This window comes from Prunus persica, chromosome G3 (assembly GCF_000346465.2).
Source record: "Prunus persica cultivar Lovell chromosome G3, Prunus_persica_NCBIv2, whole genome shotgun sequence".
Lineage (NCBI taxonomy): Eukaryota > Viridiplantae > Streptophyta > Magnoliopsida > Rosales > Rosaceae > Prunus > Prunus persica.
In genome coordinates this window covers 26,334,837-26,356,711 of record NC_034011.1, presented here as the reverse complement: position 1 = coordinate 26,356,711, position 21,875 = coordinate 26,334,837, and the positions used below count along the sequence as shown (strand labels likewise).

Below are 21,875 nucleotides of genomic sequence, written 5' to 3'. Positions count from 1 at the left end.
TTCTTCGATCCTGCCTAATCGTTAGTGGAGACACACCATATTGTCTTAATTTTGATATTATACCGCTCCGTTAGTGTAATAACTCTTTTGTGACTAGTGACTTTTTTGACTGAATTATGAATGCAATCATAAAATTTCTCCAACAAAAAAAAACACATAAAGTAATTATGATTAGATTAAGGAGAGTGCTGGGTAAGGCCCATTCTATGGCTTTAATCTTTGTCGAGAATAAATAAAAAAACATTCTTTTTGTGCGAACTATGTATTGCAATGCAGGGAAGCAACTTCATAAGTTTTTGGCTTTTGGCAGGCAAGTGGCCGGCAGCCACCAGCAGAATGATTTCTAACTAAACATTGTATACTTTGTTTTAGATGGGATTGTTACTGATTAGACAATGCCATTTGGTTTGGTCCATCCATGTCCCAATGCATTCATTCAACCAGAAACACAAACCAACCATCATTCAGTTCAAAGCAAAGAGGCTACGCACTCACTTTGATTTATATTATACAAACCAGACATGACACACATCAAACATTTTTATATTGTCACATACTTAATTATTTGTGCAACTCTTGATTAATTAGCTTCAATCTGAATGACCCTTCTTGGAGGTTTCTGAACCTCGTGCTTTGGAATTACAACACAAGTTCTAAATGTTGGGCAAGAATAGAAGGAATCATCTAATCTCAGTAAGTTAGGCTCATGCATCGCTGGCCCAAAGATAGATGGACGAAAACACGAGATAAGGCCCACGTCAACAGAGATTAGGGGATTTTGCAATACGGTATGTGGAAAATAACTAGTCGGCCTTAATTAGCAATTCTGAATATTTGACTTCAACCTTCGAATCTCTTAGGATAATATCTTTTGCGATTTCAACCTTTTCGTAATCAAGGCAATCTAACATGTATAGGTTTTATAAAGATGAGATCTCTCAAATCTCTGTTTGATTTGAACAAGAATTGGCTGCATGAATGTCTTCCTATCTTTCTACTTTTGTCTTTAAGGTAAAATATGTGCTATCCTTGCTACATACATCTCATGATTATCCAGTAATGATTTTTGCTTTTCTTCTAAGTTTAAAATACAGTGCCACATAAACAATGATGTCATATAAATCAGAGATTATAATAATATACAGTAACTTGGTCCTCTATATTAATATATTATAGAGTAAGTCAAGATGAATGGACAAGAAGCAACCTAGAAGACCCGTCATTGCTTCAGTAATGTGATGTGGTTGTTATCATAAAGTAGAAAAAGATATTTTTGTGTTCCAATCAAATCGTTTAATCATCCACCGGTGTTCCTGGAAGACTAGGTCTTGGTTTATCCAAGAATCAAATTCCCAACAAAAAGACAAGGCGGCCGCCAGCAGCAGCCTTAGCTTCCATGGAAAAGCTTCAGAGGCTTAATTGGCAAAACGAGCACGATGTTGTGGTTGACAGAAGATAGAGAGCACAAATGAACATATACACCCAGTCACCCAGACCCAGGAAAATGATTGTGTATGATCAGTTTTGTGCTCTCTTTTCTTCTGCCAACATATTATATATATTATGATCTTCCTGCAGTTCCAGTTTCCAGAAATATGCAGATATGCCGGCCCTTCGTTACCGATGCTATATATTCTTCTTATATAATATGATCTTCCAAAGAAGGTAAGAGTTAGTGATTACATGTATATATATATATATATATAGTCTCATGATCTTAGTGATTACATGTATATATAAGCTCAGATTAATTGCACGGAGCAGCAATTCTTTCTTGGCTCAAGCTCAAGGTACGCAATCAGATATTGGAACTTTATTTGTCTAGCTGCTTGTGCTTGGTGGTCACCTTTAACATGGAACATGTACATGTAATGACCGTATGCTTACCCAAAAAGCTAGAGCAATTAATTTTAAGGTGAAGCATAAGACTAGCTAGCTTAACATGACAGTTGAACAAATAATAAACTAATAAATTTCTATCAGTGCAATGCAATGGATGTGGATGATGGGGTTGGAGCTCAGATGGGTCAAAACACAACACGTACGTTCTTGCTCTTGAGGAGCAGCAGCGTTGTTTGAACTTTGCTACAGATAATGAATGCTGCTGCAAGGGGTTGCCAGATCTCTCTAGTTTGTTGGTTTTCATACTTGGGGAAATGTTGTCTTTGGATTCTATAACTATCAATTGATGGAGAGAGAGGCTTCTTCTCTTCTTCTATCGATCAATCAATCAATCAATCAATCAAGGCTATGTGTGTATATATCACTCAGTTAGTCATTCAGTCACATGATCGGTTCACTGTTCATCCATCTTATCTTAATTGGTTTTACAGAATGTCTTCTTCTTGTTTCTTGCTCTTAACTCTCTTCGCTGGTGTGGACTGATTCATTGGGGAATGCGCATGCATGTTATATCTATATCTATCTATAGGAGGACTGCACTTGCATCATACATCAACACAACATAGACAGAACCTTATAAATTACAACCAACCAGAACAATCCAGTTTATAAATTTGTTTGATTTTAAAAATAAAATAAAAAACCAATTAATCAAATCATTTTGTTTTTGTTCGTTCTTTCTTTCTTTCTTTTGCATCTGAATTTGGCAATTGTTTGCATGCTTAGACCGCTACATATATAAACAACATTTAATTTACAGGTTATAATGTCGCATTGGGATTGTGATGATCATATATATATATGTATGCAAGAAACATATTCCTCTCTCTCTCTCTCTCTCTCTCTCTCTCTCTCTCAAGCGCAAGCGCAACGTAATTAACAATTAGGTAGCAAAATAGATTAGGAAGAGAAACAAAAAAGACATGCAGTGGTAATAGATAGTTGAAGCACCAAAAACCTATCTATCCTCCTGGACTCTAGCTAGCTAATATTCTGCATGTCGCTCGCTCGTATTCTCTACACTTTGATTAAAACTTCAACTTCTCTTCTTCACGAATCGACCCTGCAGTTTGGTTACATTATGCAACAAATACTCAAATTAGTCATCCTAATTCCTAATTAATTTATAAGCGGAGGAGGAGGGAGTCGAGTATACCTTCATACGGGGTCGTTTTTCGGCATTGACCTTTCGAACTTGGTATCGGATCCGCTTAGAGAAGAGCCTGTTTTGCCTTTTTTCCTTGTATCTCAATACACTCGCCTCTCTTTGAGTTTTCCCCATCTTCGTTTTCAGGCTCTCATCCTCTCCTCCTGGGACCCTCCATAAATTCCCATCACATCCCTCACCCTGAGCTCCATCCATGACAAATTTACAGGTTACAACAACGACTTACAAACTGAAAATAATGTTTGGCAAGTTGGGGCATTGGCCGATATTGCCCATAGCTAGCCCCAGCTGGGCAATGTGCTGCACTGCACTAGGGTCCAAATTAAAATGCAACAAGTGGTAGGTTCCACTTCCATTCCATCCACCAAGCAAGTAAACCAACCAAATTGGAAATGAAATGAATAATACTTATATTCAATTAAAACGCAAAAGATATGAATTAATGTATCACATTAATTTCATAAACATAAAAAATAATCATGTTTAAGGTGATATCAGAAACAGGACATCACTACCCAAATGAATAGCAAAACAGGACATCACTACCCAAATGAATAGCAAAAACAAAGACGAAGGAGAAAAAGTTTCTTACATTGGGAGTGTTATCATGGAGCTGAAAAAGCTGGTCAGGAACAGTCTGTAGTGAGTCCCCATCAATGCAAAGTGGGCCCTTATCAGACCAAGCATTCAAGATCTCCTCATAATCAAGCTTCAAAGCCAAGGTCCCGCTCCTCCACCGCTCCTCCACGTCACGACGAGGCTCCTCCTCCTTCTTGTCCACCAGCTCCGAGTAGCACACCCACTTCTCCACGCTCGTCTCCCTCTCTCGGCTCCTCATCGCCGTCCGTACAATGTTATAGTAGGCGTAGGTGGAAAACGACTCTTGGTCCTCTCGGTCAGATGACATTGTGGTGGTTGTCGAGGTGGAGGTCGTGGCGGTGGAGGTGGATGTGAGGAGGCCGTTGAGGGTGGCTCCGCCGTCTGAGTGGAAGAGTAAGGCCACGTTGTCGTCCTGCATGTCGGCTTTGTCTTGGTGGTAGACAAGGTTTTCCGGGTGGAGTGGGAAGAGGTTGAGCTGGTGGCGTTGACCGGCGGTCATTGTATTTGTAGTGGTCGAATCTGGTACTGTGTAATAATCTTGGTCGTGATCATGCTTGGGGAGCGAGAGTTGGGATCGGAGGCTTAAGAACTTGGGCTTCCTGGTCTTGGTTCTGGATTTGCGGTGAGCTGATGCCGGGTCTGTGGAGGTTTCTTGTTGTTCTTCCTTGATGATATTATGAATCATAGAGCTGGTTTGCACAGGATCATCATCATGACAAGTAGGAGTAGCAGAAGGAGGAAGAGGTGGACTCTTCTTGTTGCACATCTCTCTCTCTTTCTCCTAAAAAGGCTGTTGCTTTCTGTGAGTTGACTGCTAAACCTAGTTAGGTTGCGGGGGAAGGGAAGAAAATGAATAGAAGGGGCGAAAAGGAGATAAAAAGAAAGGGTATGGCATGGGAAAGTGTTTTGGGCGAGGAGGCAGCAAAGACAGACACAGACAGAGAGAGGAGGCAGCAGCAGCTTGAACCCGCTGGGGAATTATTAAATTAAGTTGAGCTAAGCAAAGCATTGGGAAAAGGGTACTCTTCACTTCTTGATCGGTATCCAGAGGATTGATAGTAACAGAGTGCACTTTATGCCACGTGGGGTGTGAGGATTGGGTGGAGGGTTGGATTGTGCTGTGTTATCCCACGTGGGGTGTGAGGATTGGGTGGAGGGTTGGATTGTGCTGTGTTATCCAGATTTCATTTTGCTGTAGTAGATAGACGATCATGATCATTGGATGATAGGATGATAGGATGATAGGATGAAGGGATGAAGATGGGTCGGGTTGTGTACAATTTTGACCCAATCAGTGAATGACAGTGAGAGTGAGTGAGGTGGCCGCTTTCGTTTTCATCTCATTTCATGTGCCTCTGATTAATGCCATTCACTACTCTCATGGTCATGGGGTTTTTGTGTTCTCCTTCTCTTGTGCCCTTTCCAAGGTTTCTTATGGGTATACAACAAACCTTAAATAAGATCTAGTCGATCACAGCAGTAAGTTTGTTTCTCTCGAGTCCAAATTCAAGTTCCTTCTTCGAATAATTTTGAGTAATTTTGACTATCGATTGTAAAAAAAACTTGAATGATCTAATTAAGGGAATGAAGTGAAACGTATAATTATTTGGTGACATAGGCAAACCCAATCCTTATTTTTTATGAGCACTGTATACATAAATTATAATAATAAATTTGCATTTATTTGCATATTTGCTGTGTGGCAGAATGGAAGGATGAAAAGAGGGGGCATCGATTCAGCCATTTCATTTCAGTTAAAAAAAAGCACACGAGAAAGTGCACTGTAAGGTTGCAGGACCCCTCTCTGAAAAAGCATTTTTTCTGTAGGGGGCCTCTGGAAAAAAAGAACTTTTTGTATTTCCCTTCATGTTTTTAGGTGTTTACGTGGACCTGCACGAAGCACACGTGTAGAAACTCCCAATAAATATCCCATCACCAAATCAAAACCCAAAAAGCAACCGCTTAAATAATTCCTTTCTGTTCTCATCAAATTACTATATTGGGTCCGCTATTAGCCCAACCAATTGGAGCCTAATACTGTCGGTGGAACGGGGATGATCTTTTAGGTTTTGTCGAGTTCTGAGAGAATTGTGCGCTAAATATATTAGGCTGAACAAAAGCTTCTCATCAGTTTTTTTTTTTGGGCTTTTCTGTCTTTGAAATAGGACACTAGCTCGGGGTAATGTTTTGGGCCCAACAAAAATTGTTGACTAGTCAAAGCAAATTGTTCACAAATAGCCCAACCCAATATGCTAAAATGTTTATGGAGTTCAGTTGAACCCAATAAAACAAAGTTTAGGGAAAAAAAAAAAAAAACAAACCCCAACACAGTATTTGATGTAGATTTCCTAAAATGTATACTATGCAAAACGTGCGCCATATATCATTCCTATATTTTCTCACTCACGGCAGGGGATCACGAACACTATAAGTAGTTCACACTGAACTGTAAACATTCATGAAAAGTCCGCAACTAATTAAGGTGATTGGCATAATAAGAACTTAGTGGTAGTAGAAATCCAACGAGGTCTAGTTCAGTAAGAAAGGATCTTGATTTGCACAAATCAGTATAAACAATTAGTAATGAACTCACAAAAGCGCAGGGAGGTACAATTGCACCTCTCCTTACCAGAAAATCATGTGAAGAGGTCAGAATATGCCCTTTTACTGATGCTAATGTTCTGCATCTGAGGCGTGTTGCAAAGGCTTTCAAAAGAGGAAGATAACTTGGGTTTTTTTTTTTTTTTCCCCCAATTTCTGCGGTGCAAACGACGTCATCTTCGTAGTGCTTTTGTTTACTTTTAATGAAACGCCCACTATTGATGCAAATCTGACTTCGGCAAATTACTACTTTAGCCTTTTTATATTGTCCTCCATATAATTGAAAAAAACATGTTTTTTTATTATCCCATGATCAATTAACCATGTGCGCACATGATAGAGAACCCACAACCCCAAAACCACTTCCCAAAGCTTTCCCAAGTGCAAATTTCAGAATTCATAACGTCTTGAAGATAATTATTAGATAATATTCCATGTGGCTTTTACAGTTTATTTCTCTCACTTTTATTTTCCCCCTCCTCTTTAGATCTTGTATGGCCAATTAGTATTTATATTTGATTATATTAAATCGATTATTATGCTTCAATAATAATTAGTAGATTTATAAATTTTTATTGTTAAAACAATTTATGTCTCAAAAAACTTATTCCTTAACGCTTTGATACTTATGCCTGGCTTTGTCGGACCAAAAACTGTTGAAGTTTGGTATGAAATCGATTCTGTATTCCTGGCTAAGTTAGGAATCTAAGTTGTAATATGTTTGGGAGGTTTGGACGCAAGCTTCCAAGTTGGTCTTGGATTTTGACTTAGTTTAGTTTCTGATTTCCTATGTATAGTAGGATTTGGTTGTCATCAATCTAGTATAAATTGATGATCTTAGGCCATCTCCAGTCATAAGGCTAAATGTAGTCCATGGCTAAAAATTTAGCCTTTTAAAGTAATAATTTTTTAAAGAATAGTGCATGGCTAAATTTTTCCATCTCCAGCCATGCAAGACTATATTTTAGGGTTCTTCTTATTTTATTATTTTGATAAAAACTATGGTATAACACTCATACATACCACAACTATGTATTATTTAATTTAATTTAACTACTATTTAGAGACAATATTCCATATATGACAAGATTTCTGATTAGATTTTGTGTCCACGTGGCACGTCTTATCCTAAAGGAATCTTAAACAAATTTGGGGCTCTAATTTTTGAGTGACACGTGTAGAATTTTTTATAATTTTTTTTTAAATAACACAAATTGAAACATTTAAAACATTTAAAAAGTATGTGTGAAAACATGAATTGAAAACATTTTAAATATTTTAAAATATTGAAAACATTTAAAACATGAATTGAAAACATTTTAAACATTTTAAAATATTTAAAAATTGAAAATATAATTTTTTGGGCTAAAGGACCAAATGTGGCCCTCCAAATTTGGTCAAAGTTTTGTTTTGCCCATGATTGGAGATGAGTTTTGCATTATTTTAGGGCTATATTTGGGTTATAGTCCATGAATTGAGATGACCTTAGGAGCAGTTTAATATATAAGAGAGTGAGGCATTTGTTTGTAATCTCGAGAGCTATTGAGAGTTTGTTAGTTCCCTTTTATTGGGTTTAATAAAAGGTTTCATTGCTGAGGGAGGTACTCCTATATTGGAGGAACCCTTATATAGTTTGTGTTCCTTGTTCTTTGTTCATCGTTTTAGTTCTTGTTATGGCTTAAAGTATAACGAAAACGTCTCTCAAAAAGCTTACTCTTTAACACTTTGATGCTAATGCTTCACTTTGTCGTACCAAAACGTCTCGGCTCTTTGCCTTTTCATTTATAATTTAAATTTTGTCATCAAAATATTGGTCCGCAGTCAGGGGAAGCAAAGCAAATAAAATAAACCAGTTGAAGGTGGCGATTGGTATAATTTTGTCCACCAGACATGCACTTGACTTGATATATGTTTTTGAAAACAGAAAATAAATATTTATAATCCCGTTTCTCAAAATGAAGTTAGACAATACGTACGAATTTCTTCCTTTTTAGCGCAAGGAGTCAAAAGTAGCCATCATGAATCATGTGGTAAGTGAGAAGGGAGAAAATATGTTTCCATTAATCCCTGGAATCCTGTTAATGTTAAAATGTGATGGCAAACCCGGCGGTAAAGGAAAAAACCAGAGATTTATTTTAGACAAATAAGATACTCCTTGTACTTGAAGTACCACCACAAATAATATTCATTTCTAGTCATCTTATCCATGCATCAAAACAAAACAATAATCACTTTATTAATTAATCTTTCAATGATGAAGAGAATGAGAGAGAGGTAAGTAAAAGTATAAAAGTGTAAAAGTGTAAAAGTGAAGGGGGAACGAGAGACTTTATGTTTACGGGGTGCGGTGGGAGGTGGAAATGTTGAAACATTAAAGTCAACCATTTGACAATTGGAAGGTTTGAAAGTCTAAGATTTATTGTTTAACTGTTTTAAACGAACAGATAGGAGGATAGGAAGAAAGAAGATTAACCTGAAATTACGACATGGTAGGACCCATTTTTTAATGTTAATTAAATCACGCCATCACTCTCGGCTTTACACGCCCTTATAAACCCCACTCAATCAACGACGTATCTCCAACTCAACCAAGCCCATCTCGCTCTCCCTGCAAGAAACCAAATGGCTGGGCTCTCACTTTTGCTTATTTTCCTCATCATCACTTGTTTCCTAACTGCAACTTTTGCTTCCTCCTCACAACTTCATGACCCTGAACTGGTAGCACAGGAAGTCCATAGGTATATAACGCCACGATCGACACATATGTTTTGTTATTTTCCTTTTGCTGCTTATTTTGTTATTTACTTTCATGTTTAATATTTTTGTGTATGTATATGCGTACGTATAGGAGCATCAATGCTTCTAGGAGGAACTTGGGCTACTTGTCATGTGGAACTGGCAACCCCATAGACGATTGCTGGAGGTGTGATCCCAACTGGGAACAAAACCGCCAGCGCTTAGCCGACTGCGCCATTGGGTTCGGCAAGGACGCCATCGGAGGAAGAAACGGTCGAATCTACGTAGTCACCGACTCTGGGGACGACGACCCAGTGAACCCTAGACCCGGAACCCTAAGACACGCAGTGATCCAAGACGAGCCATTGTGGATTATATTCAAAAGGGACATGGTGGTTCAGCTGAAGCAAGAGCTTGTAATGAACTCGTTCAAGACCATCGACGGTAGAGGAGCGAGCGTCCACATAGCCGGAGGGCCATGCATCACCATCCATTATGCCACCAACATCATCATCCATGGCATCAACATCCACGACTGTAAGCAGGCTGGGAACGGGAACATACGAGACTCGCCGCAGCATTCAGGGTGGTGGACTATATCGGACGGCGATGGGGTGTCCATATTTGGTGGGAAACATATATGGGTGGACCATTGCTCTCTCTCTAATTGCCATGATGGCCTCATTGATGCCATCCATGGATCCACAGCCATCACCATATCCAATAACTACATGACCCATCATGATAAGGTCATGCTTTTGGGGCACAGCGATTCCTATACGCAAGACAAGGGCATGCAGGTCACAGTTGCCTTTAATCATTTTGGAGAAGGCCTTGTCCAAAGAATGCCAAGGTGATAATTCATAAAGATACATACAGATATATTAATTTTCCAAAATTAATGAACTCTTTGGTTTTTTTATATATGAAAGTAAATTAATTAATAGAGCCTAATAATATATTGCACGTGCAGGTGTAGACATGGATATTTTCATGTGGTGAACAATGACTACACACACTGGGAAATGTATGCAATTGGAGGGAGTGCAGCTCCAACTATCAACAGCCAAGGCAATAGATTTCTGGCGCCTAATACACGTTTCAATAAAGAGGTAATTACTTAGTTAGAATTTAGCATAAGTGAGTTACGCCGGTCGCGGCCATACAATGTGTCAACTCTCTTGCACTTAAGTTCGATCCCTCATTCTATGTATTAGAATAGTTTACAATAATATTGTTTTTTCTAATAAATTCATGAACATAAATCAACAATAATTAATTGATGTACGTAGGTGACTAAACATGAGGATGCACCGGAAAGTGAGTGGAGGGGTTGGAACTGGAGGTCAGAGGGGGATCTGATGTTGAACGGGGCATATTTCAGGCAATCAGGAGCAGGAGCATCTTCAAGCTACGCCAGGGCTTCAAGCCTCAGTGCAAGGCCTTCTTCTCTGGTGGGCTCCATTACAACTACTGCCGGTGCCCTTATCTGCAGGAAGGGATCCCGCTGCTAATTATCAATTAATCAAAAGCGAGAACTAAGAAATTATGTAGTAATTAATGAAAAGCAAGGACTTTGCAAACCTCTGCTGTTAGCTTAATTAATCAAAATTCAGCAACCAGAAGTGTTGACTACTTTTAAACTATAACTGTTTCACTCTGCTTGGGTTAGTTTTGCGCATGCGCTGTCTCCTACCTACCAAATACCTTAATTACCATGCTTTGCAATTTGCAATTTGCATGTACAAAAGCAAAAGACTTGGTAAGATTGTTTAATTATTATTACCCCAATAAGAAAAGAAAGAAACACAATTTGCATGCAGAAAGAAATTCTTAATTAAATTGTAGCAACCTTTTCCCCGTCAATTAAGCAAAAAAAAGTGCTGGGGCCTGTTGGGGTCGGTCGGTCCATAACCATAAATAATGTTCTGGTCTACAAGCGTGGAGTGGATTCACACACACACACACTCTCTACGTACCATCCAGAAGCAATTATTCATTTATTTATTTATATCATAGCTAACTGCTGATCATAATTGGTTGACTTACTTTACTATAGATTGGTCAAATATTCTTCCCTAAACCCTTCGTTTGTTTGTGATGCATGCAGCACGTAATTCAATTTCGTCCAAAGGCAGACAAATATATATGCATGCATGCATGCATTCTCAAACACAAAGTAAGAAAAACTAATAGAAAATATAAATTAGGATTCTAATTCTTTTCGGTTTTTTGAAAGAATAATGCTACTTTTATCACATTTGTATACTATATTTTTATACTATCTTATATGGTAGATGAGATGGATAATCACATCAATTAAAATTAATTTAGTATTTTCTTTTCTCTATGATTTATTGATATTTTTTTTAGTAAATTGAGCTTAGACCCATAAAATTCATTTTAAATCACCTACAACCCTTTCCTTTAGTTTTCTATGTAAAATACCCAATTTTTTCAAATAATACATGATAACTAGGATCCAACTAAGCAAGTTACCTAATATAACTTAAAATCCAAGTTATTGTATTTCGAATTCCAAAACTACCCCTATTTATAAGCTAATGTGTTATTAGGGGTGTAACTAATGACACCCATTGAATTTGGAAATATCTCCAAATAGTTGTAATGGATGTAGGAGCTAATTTAGAAACTTATTTGAAATTAAATATTAAATTTCACATTAAAGTATTAGTAATCTATTTTTGAATTAATGGTATTTTCCTTCTATGAATTACGACTAGTAATCTATTTAAAGTATTAATAATTTAAATTCAATATTAATTTAGGAATTAATGTTGTTTTCTTTTCATGAATTATACGACTAGTATTCTTTTTTATTATAGTTTTATGAATAATAGTGTACAATATAATTATATTGAAAAATAATTTGATAATCTATTTATTGTTTTGTTTTTAAAATTTTTTTTAATGAACCTATTTTTTCTCCAAATATTGTACCAAATTTTTTTTCTTTATTACTTGTTTTATTTAAAAAAAAAATTGATCACCTTTTTATTTATGATTTTTAAATGAGCCTTTTTTTTTCCTCAAAATAATGTACCTATTTTTTTTCTCTAATAATGTTCCCTTTTTTTTTCTTTCTAAATATTGTACCTTTTTTTCCTCTGAAAATAATGTACCTATTTTTTATCCTAAACAATTTACCTGGTATAAAGAACCTATTTTTTTCTCTCTAAATAATGTACCTTTTTTCTCTAATAATGTATACCTAGTGAAATAATTTACCTAGTATAATGAACTTATTTTTTCTTCTAAGTAATGTACCTATTTTTAATTTATAAAAAAATGTGCATAAATTTCAATTATACAACGTACCTATTTTCTATAAATAATGTACCTATTTTGTCCCCTAAACAATTTACCTGGTATAAAGGACCTTTTTTTTTTCTTTCTAAATAATGTACCTTTTTTCTCTAATAATGTATACCTAGTAAAACAATTTACCTAGCATAATGAACTTATTTTTTTCTTCTAAGTACTGTACCTATTTTTAATTTATACAAAATGTGCATAAATGTCAATTATACAATGTACCTATTTTTAAATAATGTACCTATTTTTCCTCTCAAAATAATGTACCTATTTTTTAAACAATTTACCTGGTATAAAGAACCTATTTTTTCTCTCTAAATAATGTACCTTTTTTCTCTAATAATGTATACCTAGTAAAACAAATTACCTAGTATAATGAACTTATTTTTTTTCTTCTATGTAATGTACCTATTTTTAATTTATAAAAAATGTGCATAAATTTCAATTATACAACGTACCTATTTTCTATAAATTACTGTGTACCTATTTTTAATTTATGAAAAATGTACGAAAATTTCAATTACAAAGTAATTGACCTATTTTTGTTAATTATTTTTGGTAAATAATATACCTATATTTTTATACGTATATATTTATATTTATATTTTTCATATGTACATTATTGGATATGTAATTTACATTTTTTTTATTTGCAATTTTAAGGGGCCATATATTAGAGGGAATGACAACCAAAAGAAATGGGGTGATTGATATGCTATTAATAGGGAGTTTTAATTACAATTATGGCACTTAATGAAATGCTTTGAATAAATTATAAATAAAATATGAAGTCTGATGGCAAGGATGTAAAAACATAGGAATAATACGACCTCTTATATCCTACTGGTCATTTAAGTTTGAAATTGGGTTTTACACATAGATTTATAGAATGATGGATATATGTCTAGGAAATAGAAATTACAGGGACCTATATTGGACAAGCCCATATTTTTTAATTGATATGACTGTCCACTTCATTTGTCACGTAAGGTGATACAAGAATATAGTATATATATGTGGTAAAAGTAGCATTACTCTTTTAGAAAATATTAGCATAATCAATTACCCATGCAATGCCAGACACGGGGTTACGTATTTAACTAGCTAACGATGATTAAGTTGAATGCCTTTTAATTAATGAGTTGAATGAGTGAAACGGACAGAACGTGGATTTGATTCGATGTTACAGAGAATAAATCACTAGTCACGAAAGATGATAATGATCAGAAGAAGTAGGGTCTCGACCGAACAACATCGAATTAAGTTTCGGGGCATAAAAAGAGAAAGTGCATCATGCAGTGAGAGGGGTAACTAACTTAGAAGGCAAACAAGGTGGCAGCTGCGAGTAGGGCGACACTACCGGCAGAGACAGTAGAGAAGAAGGCCGGGGCTGCGGCGGCGCTTTTAGAGGAAGAGTCGGATGGAGCTGGTGCGTCAGCGGTGATAATGTCGGAGGGAGCCTCAGTACTGTCCGTGGACGGGGCAGGGGGAGACGCTGAGTCACTGGGGACTGGTGCCGTGGAGGTGTCGTCGTCAGAAGATGGAGATGAGCTGCTGTCTTTGTCTTTATTGCCTGAAGATGATGACTTAGGAGATGAAGCTGGGGTGCTGCTGCTGTCGCTATCTTTGTCACCTGAAGACGATGACTTGGGTGAGCTGGCAGAAGAGCCCGAAGACCCAGAAGATCCCGAAGAGCCTGATGAGGAGGACTTAGGCGATGGTGAAGATGAGCTGCTGCCGCTGTCTTTGTTACCTGAAGATGATGATGAGCTGCCAGAAGAGGAAGACTTGGGCGATGGTGATGAAGAAGAAGAGCCACCCGAAGAGCTGCTGGGAGATGGTGATGATGATGACTTGTCCTTGTCCTTGTCCTTACTATCTGACGATGATGACTTGTCCTTGTCCTTACTATCTGACGATGATGACTTGTCCTTGTCCTTACTATCTGACGCTGACGATGATGACTTGGGGGCTGATGCTGATGAGGTCGGGGCTGATGATGATTTATCCTTCTTGTCCTTGTCCTTGTTATCTGATGATGATGATGATGAGGAGGTCGGGGCATCAGATGATGATGAGGAGGCGGTGGTGGTGGTGGAGGAGGAGGAGGATGATGGAGAGGAGGATGGTGACGACGACGATGATGAACTGCTGTCGTCGTCGCTGCTGCTTCCTGAATCTTTGTCGTCTTTCTTAGATGGTGAAGGTGTAGGACTGCTGCCTGAGTCTGCGGCTGCAACCCCCACAATGGCAACTAATACCAAAGCAAGGACTACCAATTCACGACGTGCCATTTTCCTTCTTCTTTCTTATTCTCCTCACTTCTCACTTGTTATTCTTCTGTGTTATGGTTATATAAGCTTAGCTCTGTGTTTTGTTTTGGCTACTTTTGGTTTATGATGAATGTGTGGTTAATTGCAATGGTTAAGTCTAAATATAAATGTATATATATAGAGAAAACACACACGGATTAACTATAATTAATGGATGTGGATCATAATTAAGATGGTGAAGGGAATGAGATTTGTAGGACTTAACGTGGAAGGGAGATAGCCTAGGGAATCTGTGGATGGAAACACAGCTGTGTTAGTCTTTTCTGTTGGTTTTGAGAGAGGAGAGAGCCCAGAAAATATTGATTATTGGCTGGCCGGGCTTAGCGGGTCATGGTTCGATTATCACTTGGTGTGCGGGTTTCTTGGTGCAGGAAGGACATGGATCTTCATTCTCCATCACACATGCGTTAACTTACTACAATGGCTTTTGTTAGGACATCTATTATTAGAAACAACGAAAGAAAACAAGGACCTTCCCTTGCCATTCATTTGGGTTAGCCTCCTTTATCATATTCTTTCTCTCTTTTTGTAATTCCCATCTATGTCTAGTGTCAATGTAAATTCTAAAGGTTGGTAATACATCAGCATATACCACCATATATGATCTTGAATTATAGGCCAAATAATTACGAAATAAAAAAAATCCAAATTTAGCCCATAGCCTCTATTTTAGTGAGTAGATATAGACCTCGTGGACAACACTCTTCGTTCCAAAAAAAGAATATTTCTTGTCTCTTTACATGTAAGAAGTTATTAAGAGTTATTCCTCTTTACATACCAATACACATATATAAAAGTAACTCATTAAAATTACAAATAGAAAAATTTATGCACATATGTCGTGTTGAAGTATGATTTATCTGCAAAGAGAAATGGCTACTTAAGGGCCCAAATAATTTCCCAAAATGAAAGAGATGAAAAAATATATGTTTATTTTATTTTTTGGCAGCAACAAAGGTAAAGAGAGCATTGACCACGTATTGACCGATAAAAACAGATAAAAAAGACTCTTGTTTGTGAACTTGCAGCCCAAAGAACGTGGGCCAATTGAAAAGAAGCTACAGAGCTTGCCATGGAAATCCTATAAGCCCAGGATCCAACCGCCGAATGCCAAGTATTTTTTCAATTAAAATCCAAAAGCTATATATTAAAAATGAGATCAGAACTTTTGTAAAAACCCGAACCGGCTATTGACCCGAGAATCAGCTGCTGGTGCTCTTCTGCCAGTGCCACAGAGATTTATTAAGCTCAAAAAGCCATGGCTGATGAACCCGCCCCGGAACCCGGATCCTCAAGCTTCTCCTCCGCCGTCAACGGCGGCAAAACCCTGGAGGAATGCCAAGACATGATTCAACGAAGCCTCCGGAGTACTCTTCTACTTTCTTTTTCACCTTTTTATTTTCTGTTTTTAACAACTCATTTTCATAAAAATCTAATTGGGATTAAGGGTTTAGGGTTTAGAGGTTCACGGCATCTGGGGTTTCTCTTTGGTTTTCGTTTGTTTTCTTCCTAATTCTCTAACACCAAACACATTTTCTGCAACAGTTCCAATGGTGAAATTTCTGTTGAAGCATTTGGAGCAAGCCGGATGTGGGATTGGGGACAGGTTCATCAAGGCCGTTCATTGCGACAAGCAGATTGCTGGCGGTTATGCCCGCGGTGAAGGGGTACAACAATACAATTACGATTTCTCTTAATTCCTATTTGTTTAAGCGAAAGCTTTGATTTTTACAGATGTGAGAAACTTCATTTCGTAATTGGAAATTTAGCAAATGCAGTAGAATCTGTATAGTACTAGTTGCAGTGAACAATGAACTTTAAAATTTTAAATCTTGGAAAGTATCTAAATTGCTAGATTGAGTAGCATGTCTTCTGGTCATTCAAGTATATATCAATTGATAGGTCATTTGTGAAGCTCTTTTAATGGTCTGTTCTTTCCGCATAGTAAATATTTGCAGGAGGAGCTTGTTATGAAACTAATTTCTTTTTCTGTTCTGTATGTCTTCATGTGTACTAGATACTGGTATGTGGTAATCACATGAACATTCAAGATGAAGTCAACCAAGTGGTGATACATGAGCTAATTCATGCTTTTGACGATTGTCGTGCTGCAAACTTAAACTGGGCTAATTGTGCACATCATGCTTGTAGTGAGGTGTGCAACAATATATAGCAACTGAATATTTTTCTTGTATCGGGTGTAGTGTAATTCTCCATACCTCAATTTAATCTTTTACTTTTTAAACATACACACTTTGATTTTCTGGAACAGATTCGTGCTGGCCATCTAAGCGGTGATTGCCACTATAAACGGGAATTGCTGAGGGGTTTTGTAAAGATTCGAGGTCATGAACAAGTGAGTTATTCAGCTTTATTTACATAAGAACTTAAGATATACTCTTCTGGCTACATTCTTCGCATACAATGTGTGATGCTCTCTTACCTTAATTTGATACGGAAAGAGGAAAGCCAAAAGGCTTCAGTTGTATAGGAAAGGGGGATAGGGCCTTTTTCATATACTGCAAAGTTTTGTTTCATACCAGATCTGGAGTCTTTGCTTTTTTCTTTTCCTTTTTTATATATAATGTCCCACTTTCAAATTTTAAATGACGTTTTAAATGAATCCGAATCATGGTTTCAATTGATTGAAATAAATTGGGGATGGATTTTTTCTCTCTTTCATATTTTCCTTGGACAAATATACGGTAGTTGATGTTCATTGCATTCCCATTTTGACATTTGAAGGATTGTGTGAGACGAAGAGTTATGAAATCAGTCATTGCTAATCCTTATTGCTCGGAAGCAGCTGCAAAGGATGCCATGGAAGCTGTTTGGGATGTTTGTTACAATGATACACAGCCCTTTGACAGAGCTCCATAAGTTACGGTTATAGGTACCAAACCAGCTGCCACTTCAAGTTTTTATTATTTGGCATTGCGGGAGCCTCTGGCCTGTGAAGAGAAACAGTGCCATTCCCTGATTTTTTATTAGTTGCATAAAATATATCTCGATTAGAAGTTCATTTTATTCGAGGAATTTCCTCAATTTTCTATTTAAGATGAATACCTTTCATTTGCAGATGTCATACCAATTGTACACCAATGACTACTGTTGTTTTTTGTGTTTACATTCCAAAATAATAAGATTTTCTGTCGTTTGTTTTACCTTCAATTTGATGAATTATTTATTGGTTGGATAATACTTAGCTAGAATCAACTGGCATGATGGCCATTGGAATGTGCATAGACTATTTTTTGTTGTTGCAGAAACTGATTTCATCCATCCTGCTCTTCAATAATTTGCAAAAGAACTCAGCCAGTCAATTTCAAATAAACAAATCAGCAATGATGTATGGGCAAGCAACCTGATCTCAATGATCTTAGAAGACAGCTTCGAGCAGAAAAATACAAAGATGTTTTCATTAAAAATGATCACTACAGTTTTTCAACACTTCGTTAATAATTTTTTTGGCTCCTTCAACATATTGTATTTTCCATGTGTGAGGTAGGTCAACAAAACGACCATGTAGTTTATTGGTGCTGCTACTAACTAGAAGAGCCTGGTCTTCAATCAGACCCCATAATGTTAAAGGCTATTACTGATTTACTAAATTCAGGATCATGGACCACGCGGTGATCACAAGGATATCCTTTTTTCTTATTGTGAATTTTGATTCTAATGACTTTTAGCGCCAGCAGGAGCCTTGGCGGGCTTCTTGGGGCCGGAGGATGGACCAGAGGGAGAGGCTGAAGCCTTTTGGGGTGGAGTGGTGGGCTTCTTGGGGCCAGAGGACGTTGATGAACTGGCTGGTGCGGCTTTGGGTGATGGTGATGGTGCAGTCTTAGGTGAGGCAGATGGGGAGGAAGCCGAAGACTTGAGGGATGATGCTGGCGCGGAGGATGTGGACTTAGCCTTATTTGAGGAGGCTGGACCTTTGGCTGGTGATGATGATGGCGACTTAGATTTGGCTGATGGCGCATTGGCCTTTGCAGCAACCCCAGAAATAATGGCAACAAAGATGAGAGTAAGGACGATCACTTGATTTGCCATCTTGTGTTTGTTTTGTGATGTTTTTTTTTATAGGTAGGTTTAGTGTTAGATATAAGGAAAAGGCGGAAGCAAGAGGAGTGTGGGTGTGGAAGAAGGTGGTGAAGGAATGGAGATTTATAAAGGCTTGGGGAGGTGAATGAGTGGGGGGGGAGATAGAGTAGGAAAATTGTGTGGTGTTTGTCGCAGAACAAGGATTTCGGGAAAAATGCTTTTATTAGAAGTAGTACCTCTATTATTAGAAAGAAAAGAAAAGCAAGGGCCTTCCGTTTTTGGTTCTTGCGGATTGGGATGATGGTGCAGCAGCACAACACTTTGAAACTTTCTTTGAGAAGATACCAAAATGTCCCTGCTTCATCCGGAAACCAAAACATCAAGTATTTATGCTGTGTCTGGTGGTAATTTGGTATTGAAGATCTGGTTTCCGTATAGGCAGACTAATTTCACTTATATATCATGCATGTCCTGGATGTTGCTTTTGGGTGCGTGCGTCCAGTAACTGAATTAGTAGCATACTAATTAATGGCGAGGGGCGTGAGATTTTTTGTTTTAAAACCAGTGTGCTATGAGTGGTCAATCACAATCCAAATACATGATTACACACAGTAATATTTCTGAAATTCAAATATCCTTTTCTCTTTTTCGTTCGTTAAGGTAGAGGAAGAAATTCAAAACATTATGAGAAATGCTACTCTTACCACATTCTCATTATGTGACAAATGAAGTGGACAACCACAACATTTCATGAGAATCATGTCAGATGAAGTGGACAGCTACATTTGCATATCACATTTTTATTAAGCATGACATGATTCTCCAGTATGATAGATAATTGATTAGTTTAGTGGTTTCAATATTGAAAAATACCCAAAGTTCGAATATCTGTTAAGCATGCTTTTTTGGATGGGTTATTGCCTTTTTTTTTTTCTTTGTTCTTTTTACATGGCAAAGTTTTTATTATTATTTATACATATGTGAAATTTAAAATAGGGGAAATCGAATACAAGACGTCGTGTGTATAGAGATAAATATTTTTAATGGCCACTTGAATTACATCAATATATGAATGTATGGAACATTTTAAGCTGCCAAGTTTCGTTCCCATTTTGGCAGAGAAAGCTAGAGAGCTATTGCAAATTAACAATTTCAAATAATTATTGGATTCGTAATATAATCAACTTAAAATTAGTAGTGATAAAATAATGAAGATAAATTCCATGTGAAGAAGAATATAACATATGTATAGTATAGCATAGCAAGGTTGCCCCCATAGATCATCTTCGATATATTATTATTTTGTGGTCAAAGAGAGGTACCATTAATAAATAAATCTATGCATGGGAACTCTATTAAATTAAATATAAACAAAATTAGGCTTGATGAATGAATAAATTAATTAGAGGTAAACTCCTCAGTTCTTGATGAGCCTAGAGAAATCATCGACGGGATAATCTTCCTCAGCTGATGAAGGGTCCACTGGTCCCTCAGCTGTGACAATGCCTTCTGGGGCAGCTGCCTCATCAGCTTCGGTGGCCTGGCTTCCGGGGGCAGCTTCCTCGGTGTCGCCGCCTGCAGGGGAAGGAGCAGGTGGCGAAGATATATCGCTAACAGGGGTTGGGGCTGAGGCAGGGGTGGCAGCGGCAGCATCAGAGGCGCCGGGAGAAGGAGCTGATGATGATGATGATGTGGCAGCGTCAGGCGACAAGGCTGGTGCATTGGCCGGTGAGGGTCCTGAAGGGGAGGTTGGTTCTTGTGCTAAAACCCCGGAAATGGCAACAAAGATGAGCGCAAGGACAATCACTTGGCGTGCCATCTTTGCTTCTTGCACTGTTTAATTTGCAGCTCTTATCAAAGTGTAGGCAGTCAAGTTAGAAGCAGGTGGACGTGGGTGGTGGGAGGGAGAGTAGGGATATATGTAGTTTGGTAGGATGGGTTGAGGAGAGAGCAGAGATGGGTTTTCTTGGCCCTCCGGTGTTAGCGCATGCTTCTTCTATTATCTATCATCTATTATTAGAAAGAAAACAAGGACCTTAATTAACTTGTTTTTCTGTTGCAAATTTATTTATTTAGGGATTTGTAATGGGTTTGATTAGGTGGGGATTAAGTAATAGATTATGGGCCTCCATATCTCCACCTCCATGCTCCATCTCCATGGTGGTCTCATCGGCACAACCTCTGGTTATTAGCCCAAACAACCAGACAAAGAGAAATATATAGGACGGCTGTTACCCTATAAATTCAAAATCCTGCCCACCACATTTATCCCCTTCATAACTCTAACTATCAAGAATTCTATAGTGAGGCCCTTAGACAAGGGAATATATTTTAACTGTTCGATCAAATTTGTTAGTTTTTTCGATCTTATCATATCAAACTGGTCAATTTGATCTAACGATTAAGAGATATAACCTCATTTAAGGATCTTAGCTTAGATGACGTCTCGCTATAGAATGACTAACTCAACTATACCTACGCCCACTAGCCTACTACTACTATCATTTATACATGTACATGTCAACGATGTAACTTAAGCTTACCCTCCAACTAATTACTCATAAATATATAAATATTATTGAATACGATATTATTTTTAATATAAATAATACGAATCGATACAAGGATAAATGAAACTTTTAATCACTTTAACTACAAATCTCTTGCCAACATAATAATATATCATTTTATATGTGTCTACAAGAAGACTGGAACCTAAAATCTACCGTTCACTCCATCTTATTCCCTTTGGAAATTTTCATTTATTAAACCTTTTAGTTGTTAGTAGATGGTATTGATACCAAAATCAAATGGGTCCACTCCACTACATTGACCAATGACACCAATATAACCATATATTCTTATCATAAAGTATTAACATTGTCTTTATTAAGTCTAGATGAAATTAAATAAATTAATAAAAGTAGTTAGTAGATGGTTTTTTATTTTTTATAAATTTTATTTTTAAAATTAAGAAAAGATAACATGGGTAGTTATGTTCCATAAAAGTAGGACCTATTATTTGTTTATAATATAAAAATATAAATTTACAATATTATCCTCATTTAATTAATAATTTCAATTATTAATATTTGAATTAACCAATGATATTTTCTGGTATTTTAAATGTTTCACCATTCTATTCCTTTTGTTTTATA

The 21,875-nt window shown here is 37.2% G+C and overlaps 5 protein-coding genes and 1 long non-coding RNA gene across 7 annotated transcripts; 3 read left to right on the top strand and 3 right to left on the bottom strand.

Annotated features, from left to right (window-relative positions):
• On the top strand, positions 1,195 to 2,342 carry LOC109948308. Of its 2 annotated transcripts, none has more exons than XR_002270951.1 (2): positions 1,195 to 1,790; positions 1,984 to 2,342. It is a non-coding gene; the product is annotated as an uncharacterized LOC109948308 (long non-coding RNA). The 2 variants fall into 2 exon arrangements; XR_002270952.1 differs by having other exon boundaries at positions 1,195 to 1,915.
• LOC18782168 (zinc finger protein CONSTANS-LIKE 6) lies at positions 2,613 to 5,132 on the bottom strand. The gene is made up of 3 exons (XM_020560910.1): positions 3,663 to 5,132; positions 3,059 to 3,250; positions 2,613 to 2,965 (listed from the first exon to the last, which is right to left on the bottom strand). Exons 1-3 carry the CDS (start codon positions 4,434 to 4,436, stop codon positions 2,939 to 2,941), a joined length of 993 nt encoding a protein of 330 aa, XP_020416499.1. The 5' UTR covers positions 4,437 to 5,132; the 3' UTR covers positions 2,613 to 2,938.
• Positions 8,593 to 10,656, top strand: LOC18783901 (pectate lyase). The gene is made up of 4 exons (XM_007215413.2): positions 8,593 to 9,009; positions 9,120 to 9,860; positions 9,981 to 10,119; positions 10,300 to 10,656. The coding sequence occupies exons 1-4, from the start codon at positions 8,894 to 8,896 to the stop codon at positions 10,519 to 10,521; spliced, it is 1,218 nt and encodes a 405-aa protein (XP_007215475.1). The 5' UTR covers positions 8,593 to 8,893; the 3' UTR covers positions 10,522 to 10,656.
• LOC109948240 (putative protein TPRXL) lies at positions 13,462 to 14,736 on the bottom strand. Its single transcript, XM_020560601.1, has one exon. It carries the CDS (start codon positions 14,635 to 14,637, stop codon positions 13,660 to 13,662), a length of 978 nt encoding a protein of 325 aa, XP_020416190.1. The 5' UTR covers positions 14,638 to 14,736; the 3' UTR covers positions 13,462 to 13,659.
• LOC18782238 (mitochondrial inner membrane protease ATP23) lies at positions 15,824 to 17,847 on the top strand. Its single transcript, XM_007217206.2, has 5 exons — positions 15,824 to 16,043; positions 16,222 to 16,343; positions 16,694 to 16,831; positions 16,949 to 17,032; positions 17,422 to 17,847. The coding sequence occupies exons 1-5, from the start codon at positions 15,935 to 15,937 to the stop codon at positions 17,554 to 17,556; spliced, it is 588 nt and encodes a 195-aa protein (XP_007217268.1). The 5' UTR covers positions 15,824 to 15,934; the 3' UTR covers positions 17,557 to 17,847.
• Positions 20,102 to 20,838, bottom strand: LOC109948283 (vegetative cell wall protein gp1-like). The gene has a single exon (XM_020560789.1). It carries the CDS (start codon positions 20,534 to 20,536, stop codon positions 20,135 to 20,137), a length of 402 nt encoding a protein of 133 aa, XP_020416378.1. The 5' UTR covers positions 20,537 to 20,838; the 3' UTR covers positions 20,102 to 20,134.

Excerpts from the sequence above, each read along its gene's own strand:
- LOC18783901 (XM_007215413.2), top strand. The coding sequence starts at position 8,894 with ATGGCTGGGCTCTCACTTTTGCTTATTTTCCTCATCATCACTTGTTTC. Across the intron at positions 9,010-9,119 it reads GTAGCACAGGAAGTCCATAG|GAGCATCAATGCTTCTAGGA; the intron begins GTATATAACGCC and ends GCGTACGTATAG. Across the intron at positions 10,120-10,299 it reads ATACACGTTTCAATAAAGAG|GTGACTAAACATGAGGATGC; the intron begins GTAATTACTTAG and ends TGATGTACGTAG.
- LOC18782168 (XM_020560910.1), bottom strand. The coding sequence starts at position 4,436 with ATGTGCAACAAGAAGAGTCCACCTCTTCCTCCTTCTGCTACTCCTACT. Across the intron at positions 3,251-3,662 it reads TCCATGATAACACTCCCAAT|GGTGAGGGATGTGATGGGAA; the intron begins GTAAGAAACTTT and ends GATGGAGCTCAG. Across the intron at positions 2,966-3,058 it reads AAAAACGACCCCGTATGAAG|GGTCGATTCGTGAAGAAGAG; the intron begins GTATACTCGACT and ends ACCAAACTGCAG.
- LOC109948283 (XM_020560789.1), bottom strand. The coding sequence starts at position 20,536 with ATGGCACGCCAAGTGATTGTCCTTGCGCTCATCTTTGTTGCCATTTCC.
- LOC18782238 (XM_007217206.2), top strand. The coding sequence starts at position 15,935 with ATGGCTGATGAACCCGCCCCGGAACCCGGATCCTCAAGCTTCTCCTCC. Across the intron at positions 16,044-16,221 it reads GATTCAACGAAGCCTCCGGA|TTCCAATGGTGAAATTTCTG; the intron begins GTACTCTTCTAC and ends TTTCTGCAACAG. Across the intron at positions 16,344-16,693 it reads GTTATGCCCGCGGTGAAGGG|ATACTGGTATGTGGTAATCA; the intron begins GTACAACAATAC and ends CATGTGTACTAG.
- LOC109948240 (XM_020560601.1), bottom strand. The coding sequence starts at position 14,637 with ATGGCACGTCGTGAATTGGTAGTCCTTGCTTTGGTATTAGTTGCCATT.